Below are 17,683 nucleotides of genomic sequence, written 5' to 3' on the forward strand. Positions count from 1 at the left end.
CCACCTTGGTGGAATCACAAAATCAATTGGCTGTATAACAAGAGGAAGAAAAACATGGCAAAAATCAGGAGGTGCAGCACCCAGCAGGATAAAAGCACTCTCATCAAACTAAACAAACAACTCAGAGGACAAATAAAGTCTACCAAAGCCAAATGTGAGGTAAGTTTGGCGTCCTAGCTCAAAGGCAGTACACAATTGTGTGCAGAGCTCATTGTAAATGGAGCCACCTATACTGAGCCAGAAGATATAGCAAACCTCCTGGCTGATAAATTCAGCTCCAACTTTACTCTTCTCTCCCCCTCAACCTTCCCTCAGGAAATATCACCAAATATAACTCCCTCTACTATCACTAGGGAACAGGTCCTTAATGCTCTCTGCATCAATGGGTGCAGGCAATATCCCAGGATGGCTTCTAAATAGCATGAAACATGGCCTATCAGCACCTCTGGAATTGCTATTTAATTGTAGCCTCTGATCCGGCTTCATGCCTCATGAATGGAGAAAAGTAACAGTCATCCCATGGGCCATCTACAGAGCCTGGAAACTATAGATCCATAAGTCTCATTAGTCTTATATGTAAAGCTATGGAAAGAATTATCATGAAGATGATCAGTAGAGATATAGTAAACCTCCAGACAATGGACCCAACCTAGTTTGGTTTCGTCAAAGGCAGATCATGCCTACTCAACCTGGTGGACTTCTTTGAGAAGGCCATCAAAGCAATGATGAGGGCAAAATCTTTCACACTGCCTACCTTGACCTGGCCAAGGCATTTGACACAATACCCCACTTGGGCATTGTTGACAAACTCAAGAGGTTAGGTGTAAACCTGTATGTCACCCAGTGGATAGCCAACTGGCTCACAGACAGGACCCCAGAAGTTAGAATTGGGGAGTCCACCCTTATAAAGAGGCCAGTCACAAATGGAGTCCCTCAGGCATCAGTCCTTGGACTGCTCCTTTTTTGGCATTTACTTCTCAGAAGTCAAGGCTAATGTCAGTGGTTTCTGGCTGACTAAATTTGCAGATGATTGCAAATTAGGAGCTGTCATTGAATCTCACAATGACACAAATATTCTCCAGGAGGTGCTGACACAGACAAACAACTGGTGTCAGAGCCATGAAGTAAAACTAAATGCCAAGAAATGCATAATAGGATTCTCTGGGAAGTCATGCATGCCTGGTAACTATTATATTGACAACAACCCAGTGGTCAGGGGGTTCATATTACATTATCGAAAAATAATGTAATCGAATGCTCAGATCTTTGAAAAGGCCGCATTTTGAAACTTTTATTGTGGGGGCCTGCAGCCCCCAAACCCCCCGCTAAATATATATTCCAACTCCGAGATCGCACTACAGTGAGGAAAGGGCAAATATCTCAGTCTTCACTGTACTGCGATTCCACCATACGATCTTCAAAATGCAGATGTTTTGAAGTTCTGAGCATTCAATTATGTTATCTTTTGATAATATAATAGGAACTCGTGGTCAGGGATTTAGGGACACACATAGATAGTAATCTAGCCTCCGATCATCATGTGTCTACAGTGGTGAGGATATCATTCTGTGTTGTGCAACTTATAAACAAAGGTATGACATCTAAGTCCAAGGAAGTCATTGTTCCACTGTATTCGGCATTCATCAGACCTATCATTGAGTACAATGCCCCCTTTGGTATGTTCCTAACCAGGCATATTCAACAACTGGAATGTCCACAGAAGTTCCTCACTAAAAGAATACAGGGCATAAGTAATATGTCCTATGCAGACCGCCTCAAGGCCCTATCCCTGTATTCTGTATCCTGCAGGCTTTTGAGGGGAGATCAATGCCTAGCATACAGGGCATTGTCAGACCCCACTCTGATAGACCTCCTGCATATCCACAAAAATAACAGCACCAGAATTACCCATTCTAAAGACTTAAACCTTGCTTGTGATATAAATAGGTCCTACTGAAGAGATAGGTATGTATCCCAGAGACTACTCTGTCTATGGAACAGGCTCTCCAGCCATGTGAAGCAGAGTTCGTCCCTAACCCAATGCAAGCGCAACTTGGAAAATTGGATGGGAGACTAGAAATTCATCCCTGGTTTGGCACCTATGTCTCTAATAGACACAGATAACCTGTAAATGGTTCACCTCCCAGGCCCATGTTTACACTTATCAAGGGTGTCAGAACTTGTCAGAAATTTGGGATGCATGGCTAGGCTTAAAAAGGCCCTTGTGGTCATTAGCCTAGTAAACACACAGGAACATATGAAAAAAATATATAAACATGCTAGGTCTGTTCTTTGCTTTTGATCTTATGAAGTCTCTAGATGAAAGTGTTTATCTAATGAATAACCAATACCATTGAGGAATTTCCAAATTCAGTGTGTTTATTCTCCTCATAGCAGAGAAATCATCTGGAAAACTGACAGAAGGTTAACTTACCCTGGCTTTAGTAGACATACTTCAGAGCTGTGACACCTGTTTGACACTTGATTTTGTTGAAATTCAAACCCTAAAGACTGCATTTAGCCAACAGTTTAATCAGGTGTCTGTCATGTTCCTGTGTTGCAGCAGCCTGGACTAGAATGTTATCAGTAATGCTAACAAATCTTTCTCACTACTCAATCTGCCACACCTCATTGAAACACAATTTCAAAAAACAGCCTTAAAACGTTGCATCTAACTAAAGGTATATTGAATTTACAGAGAGACTCAATCTTGCTTCATTCATCTTAACTTGCTGAAATCCCTAGTTTGTATCAAACACTAAAAAATGTAGCATTAATCAAACTGCAACCACTTCTAGAGTTTAAAATGGACAATGCTCTCTTCTGATCCCTTTGTTAATATCTTGTGGATCAAATAAAATTATGCTGCTATTAGCAGATTCCTTACAATCCGATTGTTTTACTATTATTCCTAGTGTTACCATATGCTTTCATTCTTGATCAGTTTTAGCTTTAAGCTCAACAGATACTCTGGAGCATGAATCATAGAAACTGTTTCTGGGATATCTTTATATGGTTTTCTGCCTCTAACCATCTTAAGTCTGCAAATAAATCAACAAACCTATCAGACTATCATTCTCTTTCTATGCTACAGACCCTAGACTTTGTGTCTGTAATTTATGTTTCTGTATTTTTAAATTATGTATTTTTTATTTATTTTTGTTAACTGCAGTACAATTCTGATCTAAAGTATTAAACGAAGACATTGATTTCTGGATTATTTTTCTACCTCGGTTTGTTTTGCATTAGAATTCCGCATAGGCACTGTTTTGCTTGAAGTCTTCATTCTACACACATAGTTTGACTGTCCAACTGTAGGTTTAGCATTGCTCAGATATTTGAACAGGTTTCCACCTCAGATGTGATAACTTCCTTCTCATGCATTTCACATCTTTGATACAGCAGACTTCTGCATTTCTCCAGTACCCTTAGGTTACACACATTGATTTCAGACTGCATTTATATCATACAGACTCTCTAAGTTCAGTCATCTTTCTTCCAGAGAGCATGCAATTTCTTTATCATGTTCAAAAGTCATATTATATATTTGGTTGCTTGCAAAGTATCAGTCTGAACTAATAGCTCCAACATGTTATTTATTTATTTTATATGCACACAGCTCAACCAGATTTGCCCAATGGCTTTGATATGTGTCCAGAATAAGATAGTAACATGCATGAGTGTAGGTTTGTTCAGTTTACAGCCTAAATTAAATCTGAAAATTCTGCATTATATTGCATTCTCAGTCATTGCAAGTTTAAATACACTAATCTATACTTTCTGTGTCCATAATTCCAATTTCCTCTCATTCAAAACTTTAATGTCATGAATAGAGTCATGCTGGTCATCTCTGAATACATTTTCTGTACATTTAGCATGCACTGAATTCACTGACCATATTTCATTTATACTTCCAAACAACACTTATTTCAACAACAATAGTATTTTGCTGTTTTACGTTTTTCCATTTGAAACACACTCTGGTGAAATGATTAGAGCCTTCACCTATTCCACATACTTATCTACAGTTCCATAGTGCACCAATTCATGCTTGAAGTCATTAGTATTGCACATAGTGCCATTTTTGAATGGTCATTTGTTACCAGGTGCAGTTTTGTATTCTGGGTTGTCTTCTGCATGTCTGATTTTATTTTGTTATTGTTATGGTTTCTAGGCTTCATTTTGCATTATTTTTGCACATGGTCTCTGTTTTACATACTTCCATTTTCTCTGTCATGATTTTAAGTTACTTACCTGATAGGTTACTGACATGAAGCACATCTATGACTTCTTATAAAATCAAATTAGCTTCTCTTAATTTGTTGCTTAGCTGTTTGTTTCTAATGCCACAGTTTACTAGTTTCTCATCACTGAGTCAGCCAAATGACAAAGTTCATCACATTGAGCTATGCGCTTTATTTTGGCAGCATAAGCATCTGCATTCCTCTTATTCCCTTGATTTCTTGGGAAAGATAAATGTCTCACCGGGGTAGGTTCTTCTATGGCTCACAATATGTAATATAATCTTTAATGTTGCAGATTTTTTTTTATTTATTCTGTTCTTTAAAAGAAAATGTGTTACACACCTTAATGGTTTCTTTATCAGCAACATGAAGAATAATGACACATTGAAGCCTTTTTGATTTACTCTTAATGAATGGAGCTCAAATCATTGAATCTAATACTTCCAGTTTCCAGAGAGGTTCCCCTGCATGTTCATAGATATCAGTGGATGTAGAGTTATCAATTTGAATAAAAACATGAATAAACATACTGAAAATTTACTGACGATTCAGTGAAGTACAAAAAAAAAAAAGTTTGCTAATCACAGTAGAGCACTGATCCAAATGGACCTTTTTAGGTTCAGTCCAAGAGGATTGTCTGTTTAGATGACTTGATGAAGGTCACACAGGAAGCAAATGGTGGCAATGGGAAGCAAACCCAGAACTTTTGCAGCATATGCATACATCAGCCATAGTCTTAAACTTTTAAATCAAAGCTCCATGTAAGAAAGTTAAATGAGTAAAGGTATGTGATAACCAAATTATGAATGACTATGCAGCTTACAACACTGTTTTCAGCATTTTCAGAATAAAAGACAAAAACAGAGTAAGTATGATGCATTATTCTGCTTATTCAAGTCTCATTCAGGCTTGCTGTTAACATAAGCCTGAGGAGCAATCTGTGCCTTACCTTCTCGGCCATTAGGGATTTAACAGTCCAAGACTTCTTATTCTTCACAAGTCAAACAGTCCTGCTAACAGTAGAACCAGAGATCTGAATATGCTTCAGCAAATAAGCAACTTGTGGTGAAGAGACCAAATTGTCACACAATGACTACCCCTTCTCTGGAACTCTCTTCCTGTCCAGATCAAACAATGTGATACACTATCTTCCTTTAAGAAGGAATTAGACAACTAGATGGGTATTCATAAATTCACCAGAGATGTGTCTGCCCTACCATTCAATGAAGAAGAGGATACGGTTTAAGGGTAGGTACTGGCAATGTCCAAGTGGCCACATGGCCCAGCTGCCTTGTATGTTTTGTGATTATATGACCAAATAAGAACTGTCAGAAGCTGGACAGAAAATCTTTACATCGGAAAAAAATATGCTTTATGGTGACTTTTCTTCTAACTCCATATCAGATCTGCTTAGAAATACTACAGGTACAGGATGGCACATGGAGACACAACACATTAAAAATACTATGAGATGGTATAACAGTAAGCTTTTACTCCAAACTAAAGACCCAGCCCTGGAGAGATAACACATTCACACAAACACATACACACACAGAGAAGCACGCATACAAACACACAAAACTCTTCCTATTCATTTAAAGGAGCAGTACTCACATACTGTATATGCCATAGTAGCTCCTTCATTAGGACTATGGAACAAGTTATAGGACCTTAAGAGGGGGTTAGTAAAAAACTACAAATGTCTTACAGGTAGAAACACACTTGACTTTATGACTTATGGATCTGCTGAATTATTTGTATGTGTTAGATCTGATGGTTCTTATTCATTAAAGTGTTTTATATTAAAACAAAAGAACAGAAGAAGTGCATGCAGTGAGTATCTTGTGACTTATGACTATGGGGCGAAAAGCCATACTGTGAGTACCCTGTGCAGTCTTAGATGGAATTTGGATTTTGCAAATAATTATCAGAATAAAAATATGTAACACCTAGGACTTCTGTGTTTTAATGATTAATACATTTTGGATACCCTCAATGTCATTTACCATTGTTAAACAGGGTACATATTTATCATACATGTTTGGTCAGAAAGGATGCACATATTAAGTTTTTTAAGCAATAACTTATTTATTCTTATTCAATTAATGATTCTACTCTTCTATTCTCAGGCAAAAAAAAAAAAAAAGAATGAAAACAAGAAAATACTACCTTTTCATTTAAAATATAAGATCCTAGACCCAGAAACCATCATGACATTATGGAATAATATGAGTAGACATTATGGTATGGAATAATGTGATTGGCACATTATACCCTTGTTTAAGACAGAAGCAGCATAACGTGCATTGCAGATCTCTGGAAATCTGCTTGTTCATTCCTTTTTGTAGTAACCAGTAGTGGCCAGGACAGTCTCAAAGACAGCTTTAGCACATGGATAATAATTTATATTGCCAAAATGCACAAGGAAATGCCATAATTTTCATTAAAGGTTACCCCAAGAAGGTCACAATTGTCTTCTTCCTATTGAAAGTCACTCCCTGCTCATGCATTATCTAAATAAAAGTAATTCAGTCTTTAAAAGTCTGTTTACTCAGCTTTTCTTCCTCCACTTCAGTAACAGTATTGAGAGACCCATTAGTGGTTCTCTGTTAGAGACATCTGTTCAAAACATACTCTCTGGTTGTGAGAAGAGTACTAATTGAAGAACCCAGGTGTATTCATTACTGGTTAATAACATGGACCATGAAAGAAAGTAACAAATTGTCAGGGAAACATATCCTCAGAGCCTTGACAACTTTCTGATTATGCTATTCTGTGAGGATTAAAGGATGTATTCTATTACGTTTTGCCAACATTTTCCCAAGAATGTTCAAATCTCAGAAGAGACTGATAAATTTCAAATGAAGGAGGAATATGACTACTACAGGATAATACTACCTAGTTAATATGACTACTACAGGATAATACAACCTACTTAATATGACTACTACAGGATAATAGTACCTACTTAATATGACTACTGCAGGATAATACTACCGACTTATGACTATTACAGGATAATACTGCCTACTTAATATGACTACTACAGGCTAATACTACCTACTTAATATGACTACTGCAGGATAATAGTATCTACTTCATATGAATACTACAGGATAATACTACCGACTTAATATGACTACTACAGAATAATACTACCAACTTAATACGACTAGTACAGGATAATACTACCTACTTAATATGACTACTGCAGGATAATACTATCAACATAATCTGACTACTACAGGATAATACTACCTACTTAATATGACTACTACAGGATAATACTACCTACGTAATATGACTACTGCATGATAATACTACCTACTTAATATGACTACTACAGGATAAATAAACCTACTTAAAATGACTACTACAGGATAATACTACCTACTTAATATGACTACTACAGGATAATACTACCTAATTAATATGACTACTACAGGATGATACAACCTACTTAACATGACTACTACAGGATAATACTACCTACTTAATATAACTACTACAGGCTAATAATACCTACTTAATATGACTACTGCAGGATACTGCTACTTCATATGACTACTACAGGATAGTACTACTGACTTAATATGACTACTGCAGGATAATACAACCTAGTTACTATGACTACTCCAGGATAATACTACTTACTTAATATGACTACTGTAGGATAATACTATCTACTTCATATGACTACTACAGAATAATACTCCCAACTTAATCCGACAACTACAGGATAATACTACCTACTTAATCCGATTACTACAGGATAATACTACCAACTTAATCCGACTACTACAGGATAATACTACCAACTTAATCTGACTACTGCAGGATAATACTACCTACTTAATATGACTGCTGCAGGATAATACTACCTAATTAATATGACTACTACAGGATGATACAACCTGCTTAACATGACTACTACAGGATAATACTACCTACTTAATATAACTACTACAGGCTAATAATACCTACTTAATATGACTACTGCAGGATACTGCTACTTCATATGACTACTACAGGATAGTACTACTGACTTAATATGACTACTGCAGGATAATACAACCTACTTACTATGACTACTCCAGGATAATACTACTTACTTAATATGACTACTGTAGGATAATACTATCTACTTCATATGACTACTACAGAATAATACTCCAAACTTAATCCGACAACTACAGGATAATACTACCTACTTAATCCGATTAATACAGGATAATACTACCAACTTAATCTGACTACTACAGGATAATACTACCAACTTAATCTGACTACTGCAGGATAATACTACCTACTTAATATGACTGCTGCATGATAATGCTACCTACTTCATATGACTACTGCAGGATAATACTACCCACTTTGATCACTGTACTTGTAATTTTAGCTTAATGTCATATAGTCTCAGTGTTATAACCTTCTGAGTAATGCATTTCTACAAAGATAAAGGAAAACGATGAAAGGGAAAGTGAATGGGATGGAAGATCAAGTGCTGTGTGCTATAATTATTCTGATTTTTGTTACAATGACCCTTGAATGATGTATGCTATTTTTAGTCATTAAGGAAATGCTGATTATGTGTGATTATTTAACATGACATCAGTAATGATGGCTGAAATGGTCATGTGACCAGCTTTTGTTGCCGACCTACTGCTTTGGTTGGTGTCGTTACCCCTACAATCAGTGAAAAGATGCATGAAATATCTCTGACAGACTGCTGATTGCAGAAAGGGGAAATGCGGCATCATTTACTTTTTCACTTATTTATAGTGCTCACTGTCTCTTATTTTGATTAATTGTACTTGTCTCTGTATATAATGTGCATATACAATTTCTCTGCTACCTGTAACTCTAGTAGTTATATAACCTGTACATCTTATTACTTCTTTATGTACTTACTTACGTATTACTCTTTGTGAAAATATGTTGTCTGAGTCTCCACTACGTAAGGGATTTGGCTCAACAGGACTTACCTTAATCTTCAGAATACAACAAGAAAGTAAACCAATGGCTTTAGTTACAAATGTAAGCAGTTAAATACTCCTCATTAGAACATTTGGAAACTAATAGTTTTCTGTTTTGCTCAGCCATAATCAAAAGACTAGGGAAGTCTGGCACCACAAATGTACTTCCTGTATGAAATGATGGGACTGTTATGGAAAAGAAGGCCTACAAGGAACACTGACCTTTAGCTTATGGCATCCCCACTTGACTGGTATAGTGCACTGTATTATTATAAAGAAGGCCTAAGGCAGTATAGAATATGGCACAAGCCACTTTATATCCTCATTTTTAAATGAACTTTTGAGCTTTCCTTGAAACTACTCAAACTTCTACTGCATAGGCAACTGCTATCAGACAGTCATAACCACTAACTAATTTATAAAGATTTCAAGACTCCATTACTGAAGAACATAGACAAGTTTAAGGCCATCCATAACAGGATAATAAAAGATACAAATGCTGTATTAGAATCTGTAAAAAGAGATGGACGGGGAACATGTTATACATATGTTTAATGCAAGGGAAAAGTGAAATAATTCAAATGCCTAAAATATATTATTAAAGTTCAGGAGGGCAGTATTGTTAAAAAAATACAATAATTTGGAAGCCCATTACAAAAATAAATGATTTCAAAGTTATTTTTATCTATACCCCTTTTAAATGGGTAAATGGGCCATTAACAGTGATGCTTGTACTAAAGTCAAAGTCCCAATTATTGATTATGAAAAGGAGATACGGAGTAATGCAGTTGCACTAGAGCAAAAATTACTTAGATAAGTACATACATAGTTGTGTATCTACATTTTCAATCAGCCAGTCATAAAGTCATAAAGCCAGTTAATATGAAGTATTAGTTCACAGACAGGGTGGCAAGTACATGGATTAAATTTCCCGAGGATGTAGTAGGGTAAAGATATGGTGGCTAAATTAAACTGCATAGGACAAACATGACATAATCTTTGAAAAAAATAGAAATTATTGTAAGAGGTAGTGTAGAATTACAGTCTATCTCTAAGTTAGGAAAAAGGGTAGAACAGAAGAAGCAAAATTTGTGCTTCATATCCAAAAAAAAAAAAAAGAAGGAAACTGAATTAGAATACTTACCGGGATATCACTAAAGTCATCCTGATCAAAGTCTTCAAGTGGTATGTGCTTCTTAAGTGATCTAAAAATAAAAACACAGCTAGGTCACTTGTAGTATATGTGAGTTTACATAATTTCATGTCAGTTTGCAAAGTTTACCATCTATAAGAATAAATCATTAACACCATTTTTCATTTTGAGTACATTTGCCATTATGGTGAAGACAAGAATATGTGAACAATGTTCCATTCTTAGCCTACCAGACCAGGAGGACTTATATTGTTTTTTTATGTTCTTGCATGCGACCCCTCCATAGCATGTGAATCAGAAACATCTAATTTGTTTCGCCAGAGGTTGTTGCTAAGGAGTCATTCCTGCCTATGCTGCAAGACTATGTTCACATTTTGCAGGAAGTTACCATGGGATGTATAAAGCATTCATTTGATGTTGGTGCATTTCCTGACGTTTCCAAAATGAAAAATAAAAGGAAATAATAAAACTGGTTATATACCTGTAAGATATACACACATGAGCCAAATGGCAGACAGATGTGAATTAAGCATGATTGCAGACAGTTAATATTAATTCATAATATAGCATATTGTTTACTATTTGTTACTTTTTGTTTACTTGGAAGCACATTGTTCAGTATTTATTGCTTTTTCTTTACTTGGAAAGTCCCATTAGATTTAAATCCTGTTTTGTACTGAAGAAGGGAGAGTAAAGAGGCATAAGGAAATAAAAAGATACTTGTTCCCATTTAGGGATATAGGTTAACCTAGTTTTGAGCAAAAATAGAGTCAGATTTTAGCTAGGAAGTCTTTCAGAGTGGTTTTGAAAGATTGGAGGGTGAGTATAAACCTGCTGAAAACAAGTAAGGAGTTCTAGTCTTTAGCAACCTTGTACGAGTATAGAAAATGCCCAGCAGATTTGCTAGGCTTATAGACAGATAGGGGTTTTTGGTCACTGAACTGCAATGACCGACTGGGAACATAGTTGGGTTGAATGTTTTTTCTGCTGGACAGGCAGATGGATACTGGATAATTTTATAGGTAGTAAGAAGTTGTGTATATGTTAGAAGATGTGGCAGTTCTAACCAGTTTAGGCTTTTCAGTGCTGTACAGTGGTGGGTCCTGAAAGGGGGTATGTGCTGCAAATTTAGCAAGTTTGTTATAGCATTGTTCAAGTTTCAATTTTTTGTGAAGCCAGGAGGTTAGTAAGGATGGGAGTGCCATATAGAAGAGTGTGGAGGAGATAAGTAGTGGCAAGTATAGTTTTAGGGGCATTGGTGAGGAAGTTTTTGGCTCTGTAGAGCATTCCTAGTTTTTGATGAGTTTTTCTTATGCAGTTCTGTATATGCAGGTCGATTGTAAGATTATCATCCACTATCATCCCTATTAGTTTGCTATGAGAAGTGACTTCAATGGTTGTATTATCAAGAGAAAGGATTTTAAATTTAGTTTTTTCATAAGAGAGGGATTTAGTGAAAAAAGTAGTAGTTTGGTCTTTTTTGGGTTGAGTATGAGTTGTGAGTTTCAAATCCATGTTTCAGTGGCTGCTAAAGCTTGCTAAAAACATTTTTGGAGGTGTACCACATTGTCAGATGTGCAAATCAAAGTGGAATCACCTGCATACTGTATTAGGGTGGCCTGTTGTGTGGGTGTTGGTGAAAATGTTAAAGAGGAGGGGACCAAGGAGAGAGCTTTATGGTACACTGGTGGTGACTGGGAGGTAAGGAGAAACCATAAAGTGCCATTTTGCTGACTGATACCTATTAGGCAGGTAGCATTTGAACCACAGAAGGATGAGATGAGAGGGACCTAGTGAGGACATTTGAAGTACGTTGCTGTGACAAACTGTGTTGAAGGCTTTAGACAAGTCTAGAAATAAGGAACAAACTAGTTTGCTATTATCTTTTGCTTTTATTGACAATATCTATATAGGTTAGAAAAGCAGTGCTAGTACTATGGGAAAGATGGAAGCCATGTTGTTTAGGGGATAGGAGTTCTTCCTGCAGGAGATAGTTTAGCAATTGTTTTTGAATAAATTTTTCAAGTATTTTGGCAAGAGGAGATAAGATATGTCTAAAGTTATTCATCTGTTAAATTTTTTACTTTGCGCAGAAGGATAATGTGTGACTTTTTCCAGAGATTGGGAATGTGGGATTCCTGGACTGACCTATTTTTAAGGATTGAGACAGGATAATCAATGCTATTGGCTGCTATTTTTATGTACTCACTCGGAAGGTCATCAGCTGAAGAAGAGCACAGTTTAAGTTTGTTTAACAGTAGTTTTATATAGGATGTGGGCACAGGTTTAAAGGTGAAAGTGGATGTAGTGATACGTGGCTGTTGGGCAGGGTTGGGATTAGATCTTTAGAAATCCTTGGTTAGAAATGCTATAAAATAAGAGTTGAACTGTTTTACAGTTTTGAGTGGTGAGATATAAGGGGAGGGGGTTGGGTTTAATTTTTGGCTGGGATGTACGATTTCTTTAATGGATGTCCAAATTTTTTAGGGTTGTGTTTAGTATTATTTTGAAAGTTATTATAGTATTGCTTTTTGTCTTTAATTATTTGTATTTAGTATGATTGCAAAGCATTCTGAGTATAGTTGTATTGTCACCAGGATGGATATTAATGCATATTTGTTTATAAATGTTTATTTTGAGGAAAGCAATAAGAGGCTCTGCTGAACTGAATTTTGGTGCTGGTTTGCTGTAAGGGGAAATGGTAGGTGCTGGGAAATAGTAAAGCAATACCACCACCTTTTCTTTTTATACTGTCATTATGGCTATATTATAGCTAAGAGGTAGAACTTTGGAGTCGTTTATGCTGGGTTTAAGCCAAATTTCAGTTACAGGGAGAACATCAGGCTTATGTTTAGTAATCCAGGCATGTAGTTCAGCAGTTTTATTTCTTATATTTCTAGCATTTATTGCAACAAAAATTAGATCACTAAAGTTACAAAAGGATTTGGAACAGCACTATCTTTGTGTTCATTGTGATAGGTAGGGCCAAGATTAGGGTGAACATCTCCTCCTAGAAGGATTTTAATATATTGGGTAATAATGCATACTTGTATTTTTTTGGAGAGGATTCCTGCACTTAACTTTGTTTTAGTTTGAGTTGAAGTACAGTTAATCAGTCTATATTTGGAATAAATGTGAGGGGTAATATTAAATACGTTTAGTGCAATGTGTGGGGTGGAATGTAAAAAGGAAGTATGGATAGGTGGTTGGGACAAAGCTGGAGAGATATTGCAATATATTATTGAATCATGGGAGGCTGACAGATGGCACAGTAGGAGGAGCAGAATAGAGGATATAGATGTCAGATACTTGGGAAATAGCAATGAAGAAGGAAGCAAGAAGTTGCAAGACAGTAGGAGACTCAGTGATGGTGGTTTGTGAAAGGTGGAAGAGGATAGTGTAGATCAGAGTGTATGTACTGTGTCTTTAAGAAGCATATCAAGGACTGAGCATGCACATATAAATACCAGGCACATGCTATTCCCAGTGCAATTTTTGAGAGTGCAGCCAGAGAGTGAGCATGTATGATAGCAGTAGTGAGTTTGTATATAATTTACTTAAGTTAAAGTCAGTAAGCTTCTATCGTGATGTGTTTGTATATAATAAAGCTGCTTGAACAGATCCCACAAAGACTCTTCTATTGTGTCCAAAGTAGGGGAGTGACAGACAGGTAAGGACAGGAGTATTTTCTATGAAGGAAGAGAGGTAGGTTGTTCTAGTATCTTCTCTGGAATATAAAGAATAGACGGGTATTAAAGGTTAGAGTATAATGATGTAGTCAAAATAAGAGAAATTAGGTTTTATTTGGGAAAAGAAAAGGATGCAATTTGGAATAGATAGGTGCTATTAGAGAGGGTGTGATTATACATGGATATAGTGCAAAGCAGTATTGGAGGAGGAAAGATTGTTGGGAATGGGGCTAAAAATTAAAAAGAGAAGGAAGTAGAAAACAAGAAACAGAAGTGTATGTATGAAAGTAATAAGATCATTTGAAGAGGTCTTTGGAATAGTGAAGCAGTGAAACAGTGAAATGTGTTGTAAGAAGTATAATATTAGAGTAAGAAGAGGTGGGTGGGAACTGTGGGTAGGGTAGAGGAGTGAAGCAAAGCTAAGCCTACTGGGCTTCCCACCCTCAGGTCAATTTATAACTGAGACCAATCATGTTATAGCTAGAACAAAGCAATTAAGAAAGAGATGCAAGTAAAACTGTTTTTTCTGTCACTTCCTAAGACTAAATTTCTGGGCTGTGCAGTATAGTCTACTCATCAAGCAAAAGGAGACAGTGGCCAACTTAGTAAGGAGTCCTACTATTTCACAGAGCCTTTCAATCACAGAGCAGGCATGTATTTAACTGATTAAATGTAATACATAGCATGTTTCTATGTAATAAATGTACTTATATGAAACAATGACAAAAATCTCAGTAAACCTATAGGTATAGGGCTTTGTGACATAGCTCCTGCAATATCAAGGTCTGATGTTGTGACCGCAAGCTTTAATAAGGAAGACAGTGAATGATCATTTTGTTAATTGCTAAAAGCCTAAGTTACAAGACACAAGTTGTATGTCATGGTCTGTCACACAATACACAATACCATTACGGTATAAATCTGAATAAGACAGTGCATCCAAGTGCCAGCCTTTCCCTTTTTGCAGTCTTGCTCACTGCAGCCACTATCCCATGCTATAATCTACTTAGTACACATTGGGAAAGCAACATTATTATCATCCATTTTAAGACACCCTACCAAAGATTAATATTGTACCTCTTTCATGAGTATAGATATGATTTATGCAGAAAAAAAGTGGAGTGAGGACACTAGATTATTTATCTAGCTAATGTTTGCCTTTAGGCAACCAGTTAACAGGATGCTGGAGTGTGTTTGAAAGGAAATTCTACTATTGAACTCAGACACAGATATACATACAATGAATTTGTTAATCAAATACTCAGGAAGGGACAGAGCTGTTCTGGGATATGTGTTGTCACTTGAAACTATTCAAATGGTTATGGAGAACATTGTACTTCTTACGAGTACTTAGGCAGCAATGGACGGTTAGCACAACAAAAAAGACTGAGAAACCTATCTTACAAACAGTGGGTAGAGTGCTTTATGATTTTGCCAACTGAGACTGCATCCTGTTAATAGATATGTTTCTGAGATTGTGTTTAGGACCCATTTAGGAGCAAGTTACAGAAGTCCCTGCAGTGGTACATTTGTGGTAAGAGTTTTTTAATGCCATTTCTTTTGTGATTTAACCTTACTTATAAAACTTGAAAAAAATTACTGGTAAGCAAAATCTTAAACCTTGGAGTGACTTTGAAGTACAAAATTTAGTGTTAAGAAAAGATGTAGGGTTTTTGTTCAGTTATGTTGTTATGCAGTCAAAGAATATTCTATTCAAACTACAATATTACTGCATTGTGTAAGACTTACTGATCTGAGATGAATTTGGATGGCAGGGGAGGATGGACTGAGGCTTGGAACTGTTTTGTGCATTTACAAGTTGATATTACATCTACACATTTCCTTAATATTGTTTTTGTGATAGTTTAAAAGGGGTCATGTTTTCAAAAAGGCAACCCAAACGATGTTTTTTTTTTTTTTTTATGAAATTGGGGTATAAGCTAAATAAAAATGCTGTGATGCTTGCAGTGGTGGGGGGTGACATTCAAATAATCAAAAGTGAAAGACAAGGACTGTAAACCAGACACAGTATGAAGTGTACTTGAGAGGGAGATAAAAAATGCGAGTGGAGTAAATCCTATTAATAACAAGAATGTTTACTTATAGAGCAGAACAGGCTAAAATATAAAGATTGCTTAATTATTAACTGGAAGTAATGCTCTACATGTAGCACACATGAGCTGCATAGAAAGTCCAGTGTGCCTTGAATATATTTAATTCAAAGTCTGTTTTGGAGAGGAAGTTGTGTAGGAAATTATGACAGGGATAGCATAACAAAAAGGAATGCAGAAGACAGAAAGACTGAGATACAAACAGAAAGTAACCATATGATTTGACAGTAGTCAAGAAAAAAAAAAACAGTTGTTGAACTGAACCTCCGTAAAAAAAATTCTCCAAAGCCAACTTCATGCTACTCAAGTCAGAAGTGACAAACTTCATGACACCCATGCAGACAGGAGCTGAATGTTCGACTGCTGAATCCTACACTAAGGCACTGTATGAGCACATCCACTCGTGAATGAATCGTGCCATCCCAAATAGAACCAAGATGCTCTCCTCCAAAAAAAGGAAGCCAATCTGGTGGTCTCCTGCCATAAACAAACCATACAACAGAAGAAAGAAACTGTTTCAGAAAAGAGGAAAATCCCAGGATGCAAAAAACTCCCTTACCAGCCTCAGTAAGAAGCTGAAATTCCTCATAAAATCCTCCAAAGCTAGTTACGAAAATAAAATTGCCAAAGATTCCAAAGACAACCACAAGGCATTCTATTGTTATGTCAAGAATTTAAATGGCAATGCTCAGATATGCTCTGAGCTACATCAGAATGGCATTAAATATACTGATCCCAAGGATATTGCCAATATCCTGGCAGATCAATTTACTTCCAACTTCACCCTTCTCTCACCCCCTAAAGGGCCCATGTCAGTACCAAATGATTGCCAAATTCCATTAATCACAGCCACACAGGTAGAAACTGCACTCTCCAAAGCTAAGAATACAGCATCCAAGGGACTAGATGACATCCCAGGCTGTGTACTACATGAACTACAAAATGAACTGGCACCTCACCTAAGTGTCATGTTTAATCATAGCCTTACCTCAGGCTTCATGCCCACTGAGTGGCACACAGCTACAGTTATCCCACTCCACAAGGGAGGATCCACCTTGGATCCTGGGAACTACCATCCCATTAGTCTGATAAGCCTGATCTGCAAGGGCATGGAATGCATTATCATGGAACTTATAAACAAAGACATTGGCAACCTTCAAACACTGGACTCCACCCAGTTTGGGTTCGTGAAGGGCCGATCTTGTCTCCTGAACCTGATTGACTTTTTTGAATCAGTCTCCAGAGCTGTGGACGAGGGTAAGGCAGTCCACACAGCCTATCTGGACATCGCCAAGGCCTTCAACACCATCCCCCACTCTGGAATCATAGATAAACGTACTAAGCTGGGAATAAATCCCTACTTCATTCGATGGGTTGCCAACTGGCTTACTGACAGAACCTAGACTGTAAAGGCAGATGACTCCAAATCCAGCTCCAGACATGTGACAAGTGGAGTATCTCAGGGTTCAGTCCTGGGACTGCTCTTGTTTGGATCTACTGCTCTAAA

The 17,683-nt window shown here is 36.8% G+C and overlaps 1 protein-coding gene across 1 annotated transcript in view; it reads right to left on the reverse strand.

Annotated features, from left to right (window-relative positions):
• AOAH (acyloxyacyl hydrolase) overlaps positions 1-17,683 on the reverse strand; it is a 1,217,970-nt gene that overhangs the window by 744,162 nt on the left and 456,125 nt on the right. Inside the window, exons 7-8 of the mRNA XM_044065645.1 lie at positions 10,368-10,428; positions 9,159-9,238 (exon numbers count right to left, since the gene is read on the reverse strand). Coding sequence (XP_043921580.1) covers positions 9,159-9,238; positions 10,368-10,428 — 141 coding nt within the window. The remainder of the gene's footprint in view (positions 1-9,158; positions 9,239-10,367; positions 10,429-17,683) is intronic.

The sequence above is a fragment of the Protopterus annectens genome, chromosome 3.part0, assembly GCF_019279795.1.
Source record: "Protopterus annectens isolate FY-2018-M chromosome 3.part0, PAN1.0, whole genome shotgun sequence".
Lineage (NCBI taxonomy): Eukaryota > Metazoa > Chordata > Ceratodontiformes > Protopteridae > Protopterus > Protopterus annectens.